We start from the raw sequence: 18,999 nt of genomic DNA, 5'->3' as shown, positions 1-18,999 counted from the left end.
CCCCTCTTCCTCAACACCGATTGATTTTTTTCCACCTGCCCCTTCTAGTTTTGCTCAAGGCCCGTTGAAAGACGCTCCCAATTTGATCTGTACTCCGCACACGGCTTGGTACAGCGAGCAGGCGTCGCTGGAGATGCGAGAGGCTGCTGCTACTGAAATACGGCGCGCCATCACAGGTAGGGAGGGACCGGCCGCCCGCGCGAAGCCGCCCGCGCTTGGCCGCGCGCCCGAGACGCTCACGCCGCAGCTGTCTGCGACGCAGGGCGCTTTTCTGTCATTTGGGCGCCTTGTTTATAATCCCGTTTTCACGGGGGCCGAGGAGTTAGAGCTGCCCCTGAAATCAGGGGTCGTTCCTCTTTCCGCCTCCTCAGCCTGGCTGTCTGGAAAAAGCAGCGAGGCTGGGTTTTCCTGGCCTTGTTTTCGTTATGCTGCCCACACGTGGAGGGGGGAAAAATGACTTCCCGCTTGGCAAGACCCTGCCTTTCCCAGCCCTAAGCATTTGTGGATTTTTTTATTTTTTTTTAAATCAATGAGCAGCCCCGTGCCGGGCAGGAAGGGACAGTGGGGCAACAACTGCTGCCCCTTTTGATGGCGCTAACCCAAGAGCGCAGCAGAGTTGCTCTCAGAGAGCTTGCGAGCACCGCGATAGCGTTGTCTTTTCTAGGAAAAAGGTTGTTCTCTTGTCCCCAAAGTTGCCCCCCCCCGAGCAAGCTGCATGCCCCAGCTTCGTGCCCACTGGCCCCAGCCGAGCCCAGGTTGCAGCGTTCCCGGGTGCAGGGACGCCCCAGTCTCGTCTCTAACCCTTCACCATGAGATAGATAGCCAAATTGTTCTTCTGAAACAAGGGGACTTTTTCCCCCCCTTTCCACCACTGGAAAAAAATTGTAGTTTATCGCAGAGCGCTAAAGCTGTAGCTTGCCTGACGCATCCTTCCCTTGACTAACGCTGCAGGTCGCATCCCAGAAAGCCTAAGGAATTGCGTGAATAAGGAATTCTTTGTCACAACGGCTCCGTGGTCAGTACTAGATCAGCAAGCAATTCATCCAGAGCTCAATGGTGCCACGTACAGGTAAGCTGGCGCAAGGGCCCGGCTCGGCTCGGCTCGGCTCAGCGGAGGGGCCCTCGCAGAGGGGCTCTTTGGGCCTCCAGCCGCATGCGTGTGACCCCCCCCCACCCAGCACCCACCGCGTTTCCCACGTGCTCATCAGGAACCGGCGAGGTCACCCTCCTCGTCATGGATTAACGAGCCAATATAAAACGCCAAACATCATAGGTGCATGTTACCGTGGCCTAATTTCCGCTAAATCCTGGAGATATTAGAGTTACTTATTGCTCCACTTCGGACAGCTCAGCACGGGCCAATGGGCGCCGGCGGGCGCACGGCCTCAGCTGGAGCGTGGGCAGCCTGCAAGGCGGCCAGGGATGCCCGCTTGGACCTGCGGGATTAAAAAAGCATCAAAACCTTGGGGAAAAGCCCTGGTCCTGCTCCGAAGCGTGCCGGCACCGCGGGCGCAAGACTTGGCTTTCGTGCCTCGCTGCTGCCTCCGCGAGGTGCCCCGGCCCCAGGGCGGCTCGGTGGCTCCGTCCTCCAAAGCCCGGCAGAGCCCGGCCCCAGGAGACCGCGGAATAAGTGTAATTTGCCCTGCTCTTCCGAAGGAAGGTGGACTCGATCCAGCCCCATTTTCAGCCGCATCCTCTGGCTACGGGAGGGAAGAGGCAGCTCAACTTCAGAAAAGGGAAAGCTTAAAAACCTGGGGCAGAGCTTTAAAGGTATCGACAAGCACGCGTGATTTAAAACCGCAGGCTCGTATTTGACTTTTCAGAAAGCGTCGAGGACAGTTCCTTACCAAATGCCTCACGAGATTAATCTCATCAAAAGAGAAAAATCTCTTCTCCTGGCTTAACAACTGGCAGAAGGTGCGAAAGGAAGCCAGGCCGGGCGGCCGCGCGGGGCAGCGGGCCCAGGCGTCCCGCCGGAGACCTGCGGGCAGCCACCGCGGTCACGCACCACCTCTGCACGCAGAGCAAATTCTGCCCTAGGGTTCACAGAAAACGCCACGGAAACGGGTTCAGAAAGGGTCGGCTGGGCTCCCGGCCGCTATGACCGCTAACGCTATTAAACACAACCGCTCGGACGCTCGCTCTGGTGACCTGCACCCCCAGCTCTCAGCTGAATGAGCTGCAAAATGGAAAAAAACACCCCCCAAAACAAGCAATCCCAAACCTGTGTGAGAGAGAGAGGAATACTTGCTGTTTTACCTTCCTCTCGCACTAGCTTCTGGAGTCCGATGGTGGCTGCTGTGCTAGCAGCACCTTTGGTTCATGCCACGGGAAATTATTTTGTGCCTACGTACTTCCAGGATACTAAAAAGCTGCCTCAGCTTGTAGGCATCAACCACAGCGCTTTTAGACAAGCACTCCCAAAGCGCGAGCGGTTCCTGGTCAAATAGCTTCAAACAGGCGATAGCTGACAGGAACCTTCCGCTTCAGGCATTAGGGCTTCATTTGCAGTGAATCCAGGTCTTGCAGGTAATAGTGGCCCGGACCCAGGGGATTTATGCTTGGTGCTACCTACCTACTGCAGGATCAGGGCCAGGATCCTTCAGGGCCTGTACACAGCTGGCAAAACAGAATGTGACATTTTCCTGCAAGAAAAAATCTATGTATCTGGCCATTACACATTTATTGTACCTGCTGCTTTCCTTCAGCAACTGATTTGAAAAATTATCTGCGTTTGAAAATTATTATTCATCTCCTTATGCAGCTGAGGCACCAGAAGTTGTTACTGGTGCTTACGGCATCATGGCTCTGTGCTCTTGGCGTTCAGAGAACAGTCCCAACCTTCGGCAAACAGTGCTGCAAAGGCTGACAACAGTCTGAGCGCATGTAAAATAAAATAAATAGAGCCTGCATCGTCATCTTCAGCTCTTCTCTGTCACTGGAGGTTTGGGTGGTTGGGGTTTTTTTGGTACATGTATGAAAAAGTGATCTATATAAATAAAACCACCTTCCTTTCCCTTTTAAAGCATAAACCACATTGGCTCATCAAGTACTGCAGGCAAAGGATTTCTTCTTTAGCCAAAGCTTGCTTTTGTTTAAAACTTATATATTTTTTTCATATATATATATATATATTTTTTTTTGCAAAGTATCTGCAGTGCCTTTGCTTGCAAATCACTACTTTGAGCTTTGGCATTAAGCCTACCATGGTGCTTATTTCAAATTATTCTTAATGTAACAAATGCATTTTTTAAGACTAGTGTCACCATTTATTGCCATGACTGTTCATACCGCTACACAACTGGAAATATTGAGATGCTGCCAAGAGGGCAGGGAGGGAGGAGGGGGTCGTGCACGTTGGACGAAGAAGAGCGATGTTGACCCACAGCAGCGTTAGTTTAACTTTATCCTTTGTAACTTAAAGGAATAAACAGGCCAAGGGTAGTGGAGGAGCAGGACACCGTTGCTCCCGTTTCCTCCAAAGTCTCCGAAGCGGCTGTCGGGGCGATGCTCTGCGCCGCTGAGCGCTGGCTCTCTCTCCCCCGCAGGTACCCGCCTGGCATGGTCAGCGTCGCCCCAGGAGGAATACCAGCAGCCATGGAGGGCATCATTCCCGGCGGCATCCCTGTTACTCACAATCTTCCAACCGTGGCACATCCTTCCCAAGCTCCATCGCCTAACCAGCCCACAAAACACGGGGACAACAGGGAACACCCCAACGAGCAATAGCAGATAACTTAAAAAATAATAAAAAAAAATCGTTCAATAAACTTGGGACCAAGAGACATTGGAAAAGAAGTTATACATGAACTTAAAATTTGATACAAAATTTGTAATGTTGATTTTGGACAGATGCATCATTGATGTTCCAGTGTTAACGACAAAGTGATAGCAGTCAAGACTGGGGAGAAGCCCTGAAGAAGTCATCTGCTTGCTGAAGCGCTGAAAACTAGGATGTGATACATTAATGATCAACTTCTGTTATTGTGTGTTAAGTTTCCTTCATCTGTGCATCAATCACATGAATTAAAAAATAGATTTTTCCCTCAATTCCTTGGGAAGAACAGGGCTTCTGCACCTGTTTTCAAATAATTGCATTAAGCAATCCTTACAGAGTTAACTTAGAAATTTAAGAGGAAACCATTATGTGGCTTCAGCCCTTTCCTTACTCTTGTATCTGGTTACCTCTTCTAACGAGAGGCATCAATACTGGCTTAGAATGGAAGAAGAAAAAACAACCTTTCTTTTTTTCTTTCTTTTTTTTTTTTTGCAGTCTCACAGGGCCAGTGACATGTAACAGAAGTTCTCCCGCTGGGTTTAAGGCAAAGCCATTGCAGCCGGGAAGCTTAGAGCAGGGAGGGCGGCAAAGGCTCCCGGCACCGGCCACCGCCCTCCCAAACTAGCGAGAAACAAACTGCCCGGCTCCCCTCTGCCCCCGACCCTCCGTACGAGCAGCTGTGCATGCGCTCACGCCCTCCAACGGGGCAAGGAAAGAAAAAAGGAAAAAAAAAAAAAGTATTAAATTTCACACACTATTTGTACTCAGATGTATTTTCTCAGTTTTAAATCTGCAGCTATTTTATCAAGTGGAAAAAGTCTTGAGCTGGAAAGGGTTCAAGAATAATGTTGCATTTCCTTATGTCTCAGGAAACACTTTTTATGGTAACTTGTCAGACTGTCTATGAACAAAACCCACTTTTTTAGACATTGATAAAGTCTTCTTTTCTTCACGTGATATTTTATACAAGAACACTTCAAAATGTGTTATTAGATGTGACTGATTTTAACAAATCCTATTAGATTTGTATCAACTAGTTACATGTTATATTCATAGTCTTTTGTGAATCATCGCCTTTTTGTTTTTAAAAAGATGGCCTATTTTGAGCCTTTGTATGGGTACATTCCTGTTTCTGTGACAAAAAAGCTTAAGCTGTCCCAAACAGAAAAAAAAACCAATGGCTATCGGAAGTATGTTTTGTTTTAGTGTGTTACCGTTATTGTATTTGTTTATTGTAAAGGTGGACATTTAGCGTTCAGTGCAGTTTTCAATAAAAAGTGATAAAATTTCTATAATTTCTGAAAGGCAAGAGCTCTCACTGCAGTTTCAATACCGCTCCACGCTGCGGCCCCCGAGAACGCGCGCTGCCCCGTAGAGGCGGCTCTGCTCCCGGCGGGCTCCTCCGAAGCCGGACACCATCGCGCCGGTGCCTCCAGCCTGGCTCCCGCACGGCTCCGACGCTCCAGCGGCGGACGGCACCACCTACCGTCGGGGCAACCGTAACCCAACGGGGACTTGCACCGCCGAGGACGCGGCCTCGGCCTCCGCCACCGCGCTCGGGGAAGCGCTGCAGGAACTCGGCTCAGCTCGCCGCTTCTGCGTCAGCTTTACGACTGCGCTGCCGAGGCGACGCTTGCCGACTCTGGTTTCCTACCCTGGACCTTCTGGTGGTGCTATCCGTAAGCAAAAAGTATCACTATAAATATATTTATGATTTGCTAACATTTAGAATCGGGTGGAACATCATTTGCAGCCTACACAGAAGGGATCAGTATGGTTGCCATTAAGCGAGGAATAGTTGCCTTCCTAAGCAGTCAAACATTTTTGTAAATACTCAAGAAGTTAGAGGCATTAACAAATTGCTAGAGAACAAAGCTGAAAACAGGCTCAAGAGGCGCTAGCAGCTTCAAGCCTCACAAGCCTCTTGCCTGAGGCTGTTTTGTTTCCACCCTGTCTTTTAAATTGCATTAAGAGTGCCAGCATCCACCTCATTAGATGGGGCAAAGAACATGGTCTGGAAAGGGACTTTAAAAAAAAAAAAAGCTGAAACCAAAAAGTGTCTAGGTTACAAAACTCTGTATTTTTTTTTGTTTGCTTTAAATTAAACTGAAAACTAGTTACCAGCTTCAAACATGTTTAAAAAAAAAAAAAGAGGTCACATTTCATAGACAAGTGACCAGTCTTTGTCAATGATCAACATAGCACAGCAGTGATTATCCATAAACACCAGGAGAAACCAGGAGGATAAAACAGGTTAGTTACAAAGAAGATATTTGGGAAACATTGAAATGACGGTAAAAACCAAGAGAAAACATTTAATTCATGTTAAGGTTTAGAATTACTTTAAAAATAAACTAGCTCTGGTACTTTCATTTGTTTTCAAATAAGCAGGCGCATTGCGGACGGGTGCAAACCCTTTCCTGCGGAAGAGGCTCTGTGCCGGGGGCTCCTCGTGCATCCATGGCCAGCAGCGGACTCTGCACCAGGAGCGGCAGAGGCCCGGCCCAAACCTCAGAGCGGCAAATGCTGTATTTCTCATCCCGCACCCCAAACCCACCCTCCGGAAAACCCCAAACCCCAGGGGCAAAGGTAGGCAGATAGCTTTCGACTAAAGTGCTACAAGTTCAACAAGAGGAAAAAAAAAAAAAAGGAAAAAAAAAGAGATTCAAGGATTGCAGACTAAAGTAAGCATTTTAGTAACAGACTGCAGTTTTGAAAGTTACCCTCCACTTTTGGGTTTCAAGTGTCTGTAGTGCAAACACCAGCAAAATATGCAAAGAGATTACATGGAAGCGGAAAGGGAAGAGCATCACCGCAGTTCAGGTACCCGGACGCAGCGTGAAGCAGTCTGCTGCGCCTTCCCGGTGGAAGGTTCCTGCACGAGGAAACAGCAGATAAATAGTTGCTGCTCGAGATTTGTGCCTGTTACTTGCTGACAGGGAGCCATACTGCTGTTTTCACACTCGCGAAAGGCAGACAGGAGCCTTTCCATTGATCGAGGATGTCAGAGGAGTTTGAAACGAGCAGCTTGAAGGCGACAGACACTAAATAAAACCAAAAAAAAAAAAAAAAAAGTGGGGGGTGAAGGAAAGTTACTGAACAAAAGGAGGTGGAGGGGAGAAGAAATTAAATAAGGGTCTCTAAATGCAAGCAAAGCTGCTTTGCTAATGGAGTAAACACATTCTAATAATACTTGCCATAAGCCATGCAGCAGAACTCTGGAAGAATCCAGAATTACTAAGTTTTAATATATTAAAAGAAACACAGATTTTTTTCACTGAGGAATTCATAAATAAACTAGAAAAATGACCAGATGTAAAGGAGGTAGCAACGAAAAGCCAAGTTCTGTGCTAGGAAAGAATGTGCTACTGCGAGCAAAAATATAGGGAAAATAATATCAGGAAAACAACTTTTATATGTACTTGGCTTAGAGAGCAGAACTTGCCAACAAGCTGCAAGGTAGCATTTGCAAATTAGCATCAGTATTTGTAAACCTTCAAGTATGTAATTCAAGGAGAGTACCCATTAACATACACTGACTACTGTGCTAGCACAAAGCAAGGGTTTGCAGCTCTTTAATCTACAGGTACATGAGGTTTGGATCACTTTGATTTTGAAGAGAGACACTTCGCCAGCTCCGAAACGCCCGGTGAAGCTCATTAACCTGAACATACCATTTTACAGCACATCAGAACAAAACAGTAACGAGTGAGAAAGCCCAAAAGCTCTGAAGTACCAGGACTGTCCTCTCCCACCAGAACTAGCTGGGTATCAGAGAGCACGGTGCATGCTTTTTAAGAACAGCAGTAACTGCACGGTAACTTCCACTTGCTCTGTAAAGAGTTTGCCGGGGACGGGGGTAAGGGGACCACAACGCAGGCTGCCCAGGTAGCGCGCTAGGAGAGCGGGAACAGCGTGCTGCTCTTAGGAGGGTTTGGCTCAAGGTAGATTTTCACATTGGTTTCTCTCCCCATTTTACAAGGAAGCTTTACTTCCTTAAACGGAACATTCCTGCAAATCCGGAGGGGCGGGGGGCCGGGATGAAGCTTTGCACAAGGTTTTGCACGTCCCTTGAAGTAGCCTGCTGAAGGTAGGAGCCCATCTTTCGTCTATTTAAACGGACGTCCGCATCGGGAAGTTAGCCCTGGGCAAGCCGGGATGTGAATTTGCAGCGATCTGGTCATTGCACGTGTAGTTCCTCTGCTGGGATGCTCAGCCCTGAACTAAAAGGACCTTCCAAAAGCGTACTCGGTTACACCACGTCAGAAGAACGACAGCCACCCAAGCGGACAGTGCAGACCAGCTCATATAATGTAAACTCTCATCCCGGCTTACTCTGCATTCGCTTCCCCGACAGAAATTCTTTTAAGTCATCATCTAGACAAGGTATACAAGGATTTCACTGCAAGGTAAGAAGAAATCGGAATAAGGACAAAAAAAAAAGTATCAGTTTAGAAAGCAAACTTGGAACAGGACTATATGCTTGTAAGGAACCTCTTCAGTATCTGCGATTTGCCTATTTAATTCAGGTAAATCATACGTATATTGCAGATAAACATGCATTCTTTTACCTGAAAATTTGCGCATGCACCAATCGGAGGAGAGCTAATGGCCAAAAACGTGAAAACATTTCATAATAAACCTCAGTGGAATCTGTGATGGGGAAATCGCTAAGTCAATACAGTACTTCATTATTTCTATACTTTTGGTGTTGTCACCAAGTTTATGTAGGAGTTGTGCACGTTTCAACACCATCTAAGCAGCATTTGGAAGAAAAAAGCAGCAAGTTCCTCAGGGTTTCCATAGCTCTGAACTACATAAAAATATGTGCTATGGGGCTTCTTTCCAAATTCTAATTAAAACAATTTCATCTACTGCAGAATTCCTTATTCAACCACCACACCATCAAAAGTGCTTTTCAAGACAACCTGAATTGCACTGTATACTTAAAAATTGGCATTAACCTTTAGTGTTTAAGTGAGACTTTAGATAAACTTTATCCATTACAGGTTACATGGCTAAAGTTATCAAATATAATAAAATTTCTACTGGAGAATATACTCTGAACTTACAATCTTAGGAACTTACATAAGTTTAAGTATGGCCACATCAATCAACATGCAAGAAATTCCCAGGTTTACATACTGAGAAATATATAACACAGTGCTTGTAAAAACAACTTTAGCATAGATTCTTCGTTTTAAATTAGGACTGCCATGTGTTTTCTCACTAGATTTAATGACCAAGGAGCAACCCTTTAAAAAGGTGTTTTTTCATTTGCAGCAATGTTTAACTTGATGAAAGAATAAATGATAAAATGATAGTTTGTATCACAGCAAGACTGAGTTTGGACAATCTGAAATTCTCAATCATGTCTGAGTTCTTGAATTTCACACAATTTTTTTTAAGTATATGCTCACTGCACTAAAACCCTTATATTTTAGGTCACTTCTCTGAATAAATATTCTTAAGCATATTGAAGGAATCTATTAACTATTAGAAAGAAAAAAAACACATAAAATATTTTTTCAGGAAACAGATCATTTCACTCAATGAAAAATTTAGCTTCTCTTCCAGTTTGTTCCATAGATATTAGATTTTATTATAATGGGCACAGCAGTAACTAAAATATTAGTAAAATAATGAAAGTATTTTTACTTACGACTTGCTGTGGATATTTTGTGCAAACAAAAAAACCTCACAATCTGACTTGGGCACTAGTGAGATTTCACATAAAAGGGCTTTCCACGGAAACGTGTCAGAGTATCTAAAAGATGATGTAGAATACCAAGTTCTACTGTAAAAGAATCTCAAAGGGAACAGATATCCATCTAACATGTGCTTTCGTAAGTGCCCTTAGTTGAAAAATTTCTTCGCAATAATTAAGATGCTGGTATACTTTTCCTATTACACAACCTCTTACACAACCACATGCGGTACATTTATAGACAGATTTACAATCAGAAAGAAAAATGTTTTTTTTCTGTCTTGATAATAAAATTAGCTGTTTTTTTGTTTCTTTTTGTTTTTGTACAAACTGTAGTCCAGCCCATTTAGCTCTCTTCACGCAGCAGATGAGCTTCTAGATTCTCCCCATGCCGCTCAGAAAAATCCTTTACAGCACGTTTCTTCTAGAATTAGGTCGTTGCGCAACGAACTGCTATAGCACAATGCTAACTCCGGGTCAGACACTATGCGCTGGTAATTTTCTTTTCAATCCCATCATCATTCATCGTCATCATCCTCATCTTCCTCACCATCGGAAAGGGATGTACAAGGGCGGATCTGTCGGTAGCGATCAAGCCACTTCTCCACCATCTGGGTGACCAGAGGATGGTTGCGCCTACGAGAGCTCTTCTGCATAGCAACGAGAACTCCTCCTTCGGTCACGCAGCAGTCCAGCCACTCCCGAAGCAGCTTTTCTTGCTGCTCTTCATTACCTATCTTTGGGAGAGAAAAGAAAAAAAAGAAAAAAAAAAAGTCAGAACGAGGACTGAAACGTCACCGGCAAGTTTAAAGCAGCCGCCTGTGACATTGTGATACGCCTAGGTAATATGGGTCCTTTCCCAAGCGGACAGCACTAGCATACTGCTTCACAGTAGCTGACAGTCTACAAAAAATATCATTAAAAGCCAAACTGATGTGCACTGTGTTTTCAACCAAAAATTGGAAAGCTTCAGAATTATTCTTCCCCTCTAAGTTTTTCAAAATACTTCCAATATAGTCTTCCCACATATCAATTACTTGTAAGCAACTGATTATTCGTAGTAGGCACTGCATAAGGAGGATGGGTCTTGTAAGAACCTTCTGGCTTTACAAAGCGGTTTTTAGGAGTCTAGCAGTACTTAACACAAAACATTTCCTTTTGAGACATGATTAATGCTGTGGCTTGCTGAAAAATACTCCTCTGAACTTGCAGTCCGTACTTTTCCTCCTTCATCTACAGGATGGCTGCTTTACACAATGGCTTCGAGTTTTCAGAATTGAAAAGCCATAAGATTTTCCACTCCTCCTCTCCCTTCGCCCACATATAAACCTTACTGAAGTGGTTCTCTGTCATTATCAGAGTTATTAAAGAAGAAACGAGCAAAGTTTCATCAGAAGAATTAAAAAAAAAAAAAGCAGAGCGTGCTGCAAATACTGGCCAGTATTTATGTTACATCCATAAAAGAAAGACTGATTTCAGCCTGGCATTAAAATCAGAATCCTTATTTCTAGGTCCTTTTCAAGGTACATCTTTATTCACATGTATAGAGCATTTGATTTCAGCTTACAAGCTTATAAATAAGCACCAAATATGTCAGAAAATATCTTTCAGATACCAGCTCAGGTGACAGGGAAGGGACCAGCATATTCCTTTATAATTCTTAGAAATGCAAATACATACAGAGATACAGAGATTGCTCTGACCACAGCTTAGAAGCAGCTGTGCAAACCATCAGCTATGAAAATTTTTCTTACCTCTTGAGCAGAAAGGAAGTGAATGTGCAATAGTTTCCTCTCACTATCAACCAATGGTAAAAAAGTAACAGTAACATCATCGTCAGTGTTCAAGTTAGCACCAGCACCTCGATTGCCATAACCATCGTTCTCCATGGCAACCAGAGCAGAGAAATGGCCCCTTGTGTAGCCCAGAGCAATCGGACTTTTCCAACAAAAACTCTGTTCCCATAACAAAGGCAAATATACACCTACAAGAAATTAAAACAAAGGATAAGGCTCAGAACGCTGATCTTCAATAATGAAGCATTTTGATACAAAATAGCAGTTTGTTGCTGTTGGCTAAACGCAGTAACACCAGGATGTTCCAAGCATTTAACACACACTTGGTTTGATCTACACTAATATGGGTCGCACCTTTCAGCGCAGCTCATTATCTCTGGGTTAGATCATGAGATTAGTAAAGTATATCTGCAGCTGTACAAGTTTAGACAGAAATGGGATTGGAATTCCAACACTACCACATTATCATTCCCCTAGAATCTATAATCTATAGTACAACAATTAATAAAAATAAGGCTTGAAAAACAGTCTTTCATATTTGGCAACTTTTCTAACAACAACCACCACCACCACCCCCCAAAAAAGCCACATACAGATTCTGCATCACAAAAAAAAAGAAAAAAAAGCTACAGCTACATGTCTATTTTTACCAGAACCAAAAATTCTGCCATCTGCTTGCAAAATCTATCATTAAAAGAAACTTACTGCACCAAATACCATTCAATACCTAAGTATGTGTCCCACGTCAATCAGAGACGATTGGTCTTTTAAACTTCGCATTAATAGACTAAATTAAGTTGCAACAGTTATGCATACTGAGCTTACGCTATTCTGCTCAGATACAACAAACTAGTGACGTCGCAGGTTCTGAGAGAGACTGCAGTTTTTCTCCCTGCCATTTTTAGAAATAAAGGCAGTAATTTGCTTGAGGTGCAGCAAGCCTCAAAATAAAACTAGAACTCTTTTCTTCTAGGAACATAGTCCTTGGTGTGCTGCAAGAGAACTTGAGCAAAAGCATGCCTTACCTTGTGACAGTTTAAAAATAGCCATGCATAAACTTAAGTGCACATGTAGCATAGCAACCTTTCATAGTACAGTGCTGCCAGTAAGTTAGGAACAGACGCTGCAGCAAAACACAAAGCGCTTCATTTCTCCTGCAACATTCATGGGTACTGAAGGGCAACGTTAAAATGGAAATCTGAGGCAGGGGTGGTTTGTGGGGAGCTTGTTCAAGTTTAAAACCCATTTTCCTTTGCTGCCACAAAATTTAGTGAGAGCCACTGGTAAATATTTGTCCCCTTTTCCCACATTCTTGAAATGGCAATCAAGAAATACCTTAATATTTTCCAGTTCTTTCAGATTAAGATTCACACAAGTTTTTACAAATATCTAGATTTGAGGACAAATCCACGTATCTTCTTAGCTTCCCCTTCCTCCCATCCTCCATTACGATTAAGTCTCACCATAATTCAATACTGAACACAAAATGAACTCGGTTTGAAAAAGATAGAGAACAAGGGATAAGTGTTTCGAAAAGTTTCAAGCCTTTACATTTTGGCAAAGAAAGTTTATCCAAACATTTGGTCAAAATTCAAAGATATAAGAAAAATAACATGTCGGCAGGAATATGTCTTAGCATGTTAGGGTGTCTTAGCAGTATTAAAGTACTAATACGAAAAGCAAAAAAAGCAAGGACATTCAGCGATCGTTTCTGCCTCCGCCCGTACCAAGAGCAGAAACCCTCAGAGAGAAGTACTACGGAAACAGGTCCTCCATAATAACATACCACTCATTAAAGGACCACTCTCATCTCCACCCACCACCCCCCAAGCCATGCACGCTTCCATCTCCTCTCCTGTACCAGGAGTTTGGAAGATATTTTTGGATCAAATCCACGATTTTGTAAGGCTTCATTTCCTGGTCAACGGCAGTTCTGGAAGGACTCACTGACCCACCAACATGTACAGAGAGCACCACTGCCAGCACCCTCAGGGGGTCACCCCTTTCCTCCTCCCCCCCCCCAAAAAAACAACAAAAAATACCCTTTCCTCCAAATAATTCAGAGATGTAATAAAAGCTTCCACACACAAATAGCGCCAGCTCTTCAGAGGAGACTTCCATTAGAGAGCTGATGCCCTTCTGTCCCGGTCTGGTGCGTTTTAGCAGCAAGCACTATTCAGTGTTGTCAGGGCTGCAGAAGTCACTAGATAAGCAAAGGCTCTGACCTTCATGAGCGTCAATCATTTCATCTCGCAACGTACAACTCCTGAGCAACCCACGGGTACCTGCCCTGTTCAAAAACAGCTCCTCAGGAGCGCAACTAACCTCTTCGCCTCAACGTAATCTCTACATTAAAATTCGGCAACTTTCTGGAAGTGTTTACACCAACTTTTTCACGACTGGCCCGTTTATTTTAGTAACAAATGCCACACGAATAGTTTCCCCCCGACAGAACGCTGTATTAGGCCTGTCCTCCTCCCTCAGCGTCCTGTGGTGAGCTCCAGGAGAAGAGCATTTCATGCAGTATCAGCAATAGCCTCAAGTGCTTGCAAGATTTGTAAAATGAGCTGGTCAGCAACTGCGAAGGTAGTTTGAAAAAAAAGTAGACACACCTGTAAGCCACAGAAAAGACAGACTATAGGCTTACACCTGTCCTGGAAGCCACCCACACCGGATTCAGTTTCTCAAATCCGATCTGATGATATTTGAGTCAGTCGTCTTTTTTCCTGTTTAATTTTAAAAGCTGTATATTCATGCCACTAAGTGTATGCAGCTACACCGGGTGAATACTTAAGGCTGCATAAAATGGAACTTTCGCTGTCAAATCTTTAATATTTAAAGAAGCGCTGACAGTCAACCGCATTCTAGGAAACGAAGAGGCTATCAGTCATGGGATTCCCAGCAGTTCTGGCAGGGCCGCCAGTCTGCAGCAAGGACTACCTAAAGAAAAAGGGTTATCACCAGGGAGAAGGTTACGGTTTGGGTGGTGGACAGGGGGTCCACACACTGCAGGGTGCTACAAATTTAATCACAGTGTTAAGCTATTTAAAAGCTCTGTTTTGGCAAGTGTGATCTTAAACACAGTCTAGTTGTTATAAAAGTGAATCACAAAACACGAAGCACTTCAAAGCTTCCCAGAAGCAAGCAGACCACTGAGCCTTCAGGTTAAATACAACACAGACTTGAAGTATCAGATTTGTACGTTACTAATAACTGTTCTTTCCCAGTCTATACTTTTATCACCTTAAATGAAATATAACATTTAACTACACAAAGCAGGTATTTCACCTGCTATCAACAACAACAAATAATCCTCATTCACCTTATAAAGGCTTTCGACTGCCCAAAACTTACAAGCCAAACAGCTTCTTAGATTTTTCTGAAGACTAAATACTTAAGTTCTACATTTGACATTAATTCTACAGCCTGGAGTTCTTTGATGTATTATGTGTTTGCCAACTTCCAAAGCTACTTTACTTTTTTTAAAATCACAGAAAGAGATTTCTAGACCTGTTTCAAGAAATTGTCTACTAAGCTATAATAAATAGTGATGTATAGACGGAAACAACTGTAGACTAGTAGACAAGCAGATATGCTTGAGGCCAGGAAGATGACCATGGGCAAAACGCACATGCCCTAGCACCCTGCAACACAGCTGCAGTTTCCCAACTCAACAATTCTTTCCTCATTCGTTCTGTTTACTGTTGAGCACATACAGATGCTCCCAATCCCCTCTGTTATTTTTTTTTTTCTACAGACAGGGAAATATTAAAGTATTAGCATCTAACACACAGGCAAGTTGCCCAAATGCATATATTTGGCTTGCAAAATAGAATACACATCTCTAGAAATCCACAAGTACCAGTCTAAGCAAAACTGGACTGCAGTCACCTAAACAAAATAACATCTTCATATTTATCCTAACGATGGCTGGGCTGTTTGCCCAGAAGACTGAGAAACAGTCAGCAAGAACCTGAACAAGGTATGCAAAATTATAGTACTAGCTGAGAAATAGGTCAGTATTACATCACATTAGTTGTAAACTGTGAATCACAAACATATCAGACAAATTAAAACTAGATCACGAAATTCAGTTTTGCAGAAAATGAGCTTTACATTATCAGTTGACCAATATTTTGTAATCACGCGTAATAAAGCTTCCTAATCTGATGCCTCAAACAATAAGCTATTGGCAGAGCATTTACGAGCAGCATTCCTTCCTTTTGAACCTCTATGGCATACAGTCAAGTCAGTTGCCAGCATTAATCAAGTACAAAAAAAGTAATAAAAATATTATTTCCTCTGTTCCAACTTTCTCATTCTCCACCCTCCCTTCCTTTCTCTACCTTTCTTTGCACACCCTCGCCTTGTGCTCCAAGGGTGACGGCTCTTCCCTGCTCTTGAGGGCTGCTTCACAAATCGAGTCCTACAGCGCTGCAGAAAGACCAGGCACGGTCCTGCGACCTGAGAAAGCAGGAGAGCAGGGGCAGATCCTGCCGCCCCTCTGCTGAGGACCTATACCAACGTAAACGCTGTCTCACCTTTTGCCCGTCTCTCCCCCAGGCTTATGAAGCACACTGGACAGCTTCCTTCAGGAAGCACTAAATATAACTCAGTTTACAAAATGAATGTTTACAGTAGTTAATACTGTGACAAACAGAATTTCAAATTCTATCTTTTATTAAGCCTCCTGTATCTTAGAGCAGTACAAATCACAACTTTTGTTAAGTTTTCACTAAAAGAACATGTTAAACAAGTCACTGATTAAAAGCATGTTGAGTGGAGGGCAAAAATTCTTTTAGTATGGCTACACGTAGCATGCCAGCTATACATACTTTGTCCTTTAATTATCAAACTTCCTGTTTCTAAGAAAAGAAGAACTGGAAGTTTTGAGGGGTTTGTTTTGTTCTTTACAACAGTAAAAAAGATTTATGTACACAGTAATTCCATCTCCTTCAGGCTTACACATCACTCTCCTTTCAACCTCCTTTAAATTTATGGTCTATAGCTAAAACTTTCTCTAAACTAAACTTTAGTTTACAAGTTTAAAAACTAAAGGCTTACCTTGAAAACGGGTATATCCTAACGTTTCTCCTCGGAAACTCTTATAATATTTTACTCCATAAACTATAATTGGTCTTCTAAGAATATGTGCAAGTACAAAAATGTGTGTCTGCTCCAAACTTGCTCCAGGCTGTACCAAACACAAACAAGACAACACTTGAAACAGAACTTTATCATTCTTTACTTTTAAATTTGAAAACTATTCTCCAAGTTGAGGGAGAAAGACCTTTTAAGAGTAATCTAGCTTTGGTAGGGGAAATGAGAGACTGGAAGACTATTACATATCAGTTAGAGATAAGCACAAACATTTCAGCTTGCACAAGAACTTAATCTGTTTATAATAATTCTTTGTCCTATCTCCCAGATTCAATCTACCATATTTCATTTTCTGGTTAGAAATGCAGCTCTGCATAATGTTTAAGTCTAAAAATAACTCACTCATCTGAGAAAAGTTAAGGTAAATACCTTTTAATGATAGGGAAACAGCACATCCAAGAATAGTTATGATAAAATAATGCCAAAATCATGCAAGTACTGTAAGGGAGGAGTTTAAAAATATTGCTATATTTGGAAGCTTATAGGAACATAACTTGTATTTTGGAAGGGAGTAGCAAAATGTCAGCTTGCTGAAGTTTTAATAGTTTCAGGTTACAAATTTGCAGGTATGTTCTTAGAGGTAAGAGGCAAAACATTAAGTAGACAATGGTGTATCAGTTTGTTCTACAGACTTGGCTGTGACACCGATAGAGCCAGACTCTTTTTAGCACCCTTGTACTGCTTAACAGTAAACTCAGAAATTACAGATTTTGAAATAAAATTTTACAACACAGTAGGAAGAGGCTACCCAATACTATCTTAAGATTGCTGGCTTAACAGGAATGTTTCCTGCTATAAGAAAAAATTCTTATTCATGAAAATTCTTATTCATTCCAAGTTTTGGAAATTTCTGTTCAAGGGGATTAAAATAACCTTTCTAACAGCAAGCTTACAAGCGAAGTTTTCTCACCTGACTCGCAAGAGAGAGTATGAATGCCCAGTCTTCCTGCCACTGTTCCTCTCGCAATGAGAAATGTAAACCAAAGCTCTGGGAATACCACGATTCCCATTCTTTCCAGCGTGTATAGAACCTAAAATATTAACAGCGAAAGAGTAAAGACATTAAAATATTTACTCAATCACATCTGATAGCAGTATTCAGCCCTTTGAAACCCTGTATCCCAACTTCTGTATTGAAGTGAGAACAAAGCATATGCCAAGAAAATTGATTTATTTATTTTTCTTTAATCTTCAGGAGACACAATTTGCTAAACCTCATCTAAGATATCACTTGGTATCCTCACGTTCACAGCAAAAATACTGTAATTGATAAAAGGTCCTAAAAGGCTCCTGGCTAGTTTGCTACATCTTGTAATAACTTTTTGAAGCCTTACTGAGCCTTATTTAAGTGTTGAGCTGTAGGGAACAAAACCAAGATCTTCTATTTTATGTAAGAAAAACTACTGATTCTTCTCACATAGACAATACAGGTGTTTTCTTCTTTGACCATATTATGAACCAATTAACTCCAGTGTGCTCGCATATCAACTTCAAATAGCATGTGCTTAACAAGCAGAATCTGGTTTCAATATCAGTTTTTGGAGGAAAGAGTATGGTAATTTCACATTATATGGAAGAGCTATAAAGCAGGATAGATAAGAATCAAATACAGAAAATGTGATTAATCAGATTTACACTCAAGGTTTTAAAGGTCACTGGGTTTCTGTTTTTCTGTTTAAATTAAATTTTTTTGTATGCTAGTGTGCAGTCCCAGTGTTTCATCTTTTTTAATCAGTTACAAAGTAAAGTGATCAACATATTAAAAAGCAGATGCTGGCTTTTAAAATTTTAAAGGTCAGTCCAGTCACTGCACTGTAGAAAGTCCTCAATTTAGTACTAATAACAAGGATTTACTAAAAAGTGTTAAGCCAAGTTTTAAACAATGGACTTCACTGCAACTGCAAAGAACATGTTCAGCTTATTAAGAAAAGTCACTGAAATGAACTAGTTCAACCAAATTCAAGAAGGGTAACACAGTGTGAGGGGGAAACCTTTCCTAATTTTTCAGTAAAGATGTAATCATCCTAAAATCTGGGTGGATATGACAGCTATTACCTAGCAGGGTGCTTTTGCCAGTTACAGCCAAAACCATTGACTCCATCAAAGAACTATTATTAAGACATATTTTGATAGGCTTATGTGCTTACTCACAGCAAAGCATCTACAGGGAGTCTTCTGGCTCTGTCTATATTCTAGTTTCTCTCCAAACCCATGAACTGCTTCCATCTTTACACCTCTTTTCCCCCAGGTTCTCTAACTGAACACCTAGTGCTATTTGAATTGCCAGTTCTCCTGAAAGAAGTTTAATCAGATGCAGTTTAAAAAAAAAAAAAAAAAAAAAAAGAGAGAAGATGTTCGCCTTAGACCCTAAGAAGTTTTTCTTTGCATTAGTTGGCCCTAGAGAGAGTTATCTGCAAATGTTCCTGGGAGGCTATTTTGATAGCTTCAGACAGAGAAGTCCAGGCCTCAAGACTCTGAGCTCATTTAAAACAAACTTTTCAGTGTAACACAAGAGGACTGCATGGGTGCCTAAGAAAACTCTGAAAGCCGACTTATGA

The 18,999-nt window shown here is 42.5% G+C and overlaps 2 protein-coding genes across 9 annotated transcripts in view; one reads left to right on the top strand and one right to left on the bottom strand.

Annotated features, from left to right (window-relative positions):
• Positions 1 to 5,087, top strand: part of CTBP2 (C-terminal binding protein 2) — a 138,896-nt gene extending 133,809 nt beyond the window's left edge. For all 3 annotated transcript variants that reach the window (XM_067300360.1, XM_067300361.1, XM_067300359.1), the window contains 3 exons: positions 49 to 176; positions 952 to 1,069; positions 3,549 to 5,087. In XM_067300360.1, the coding sequence (XP_067156461.1) occupies positions 49 to 176; positions 952 to 1,069; positions 3,549 to 3,729 (427 nt within the window). In that variant the 3' untranslated portion in view covers positions 3,730 to 5,087. The remainder of the gene's footprint in view (positions 1 to 48; positions 177 to 951; positions 1,070 to 3,548) is intronic.
• Positions 5,088 to 7,337: 2,250 nt separating this feature from the next.
• The window catches only part of ZRANB1 (zinc finger RANBP2-type containing 1), a 45,295-nt gene continuing 33,633 nt past the window's right edge, over positions 7,338 to 18,999 (bottom strand). For 4 of the 6 annotated variants that reach the window (XM_067300363.1, XM_067300365.1, XM_067300364.1 and 1 more), the window contains 4 exons: positions 17,352 to 17,472; positions 16,346 to 16,475; positions 11,240 to 11,469; positions 7,338 to 10,222 (listed from right to left, as the gene is read on the bottom strand). In XM_067300363.1, coding sequence (XP_067156464.1) covers positions 10,004 to 10,222; positions 11,240 to 11,469; positions 16,346 to 16,475; positions 17,352 to 17,472 — 700 coding nt within the window. In that variant the 3' untranslated portion in view covers positions 7,338 to 10,003. The remainder of the gene's footprint in view (positions 10,223 to 11,239; positions 11,470 to 16,345; positions 16,476 to 17,351; positions 17,473 to 18,999) is intronic. The other 2 variants (XR_010884766.1, XM_067300367.1) reach the window with 2 other exon arrangements.

The sequence above is a fragment of the Apteryx mantelli genome, chromosome 7 (assembly GCF_036417845.1).
Source record: "Apteryx mantelli isolate bAptMan1 chromosome 7, bAptMan1.hap1, whole genome shotgun sequence".
NCBI lineage: Eukaryota > Metazoa > Chordata > Aves > Apterygiformes > Apterygidae > Apteryx > Apteryx mantelli.
The sequence above is the reverse complement of the archived record's forward strand: the minus strand, read 5'-3'. Positions and strand labels throughout refer to the sequence as shown.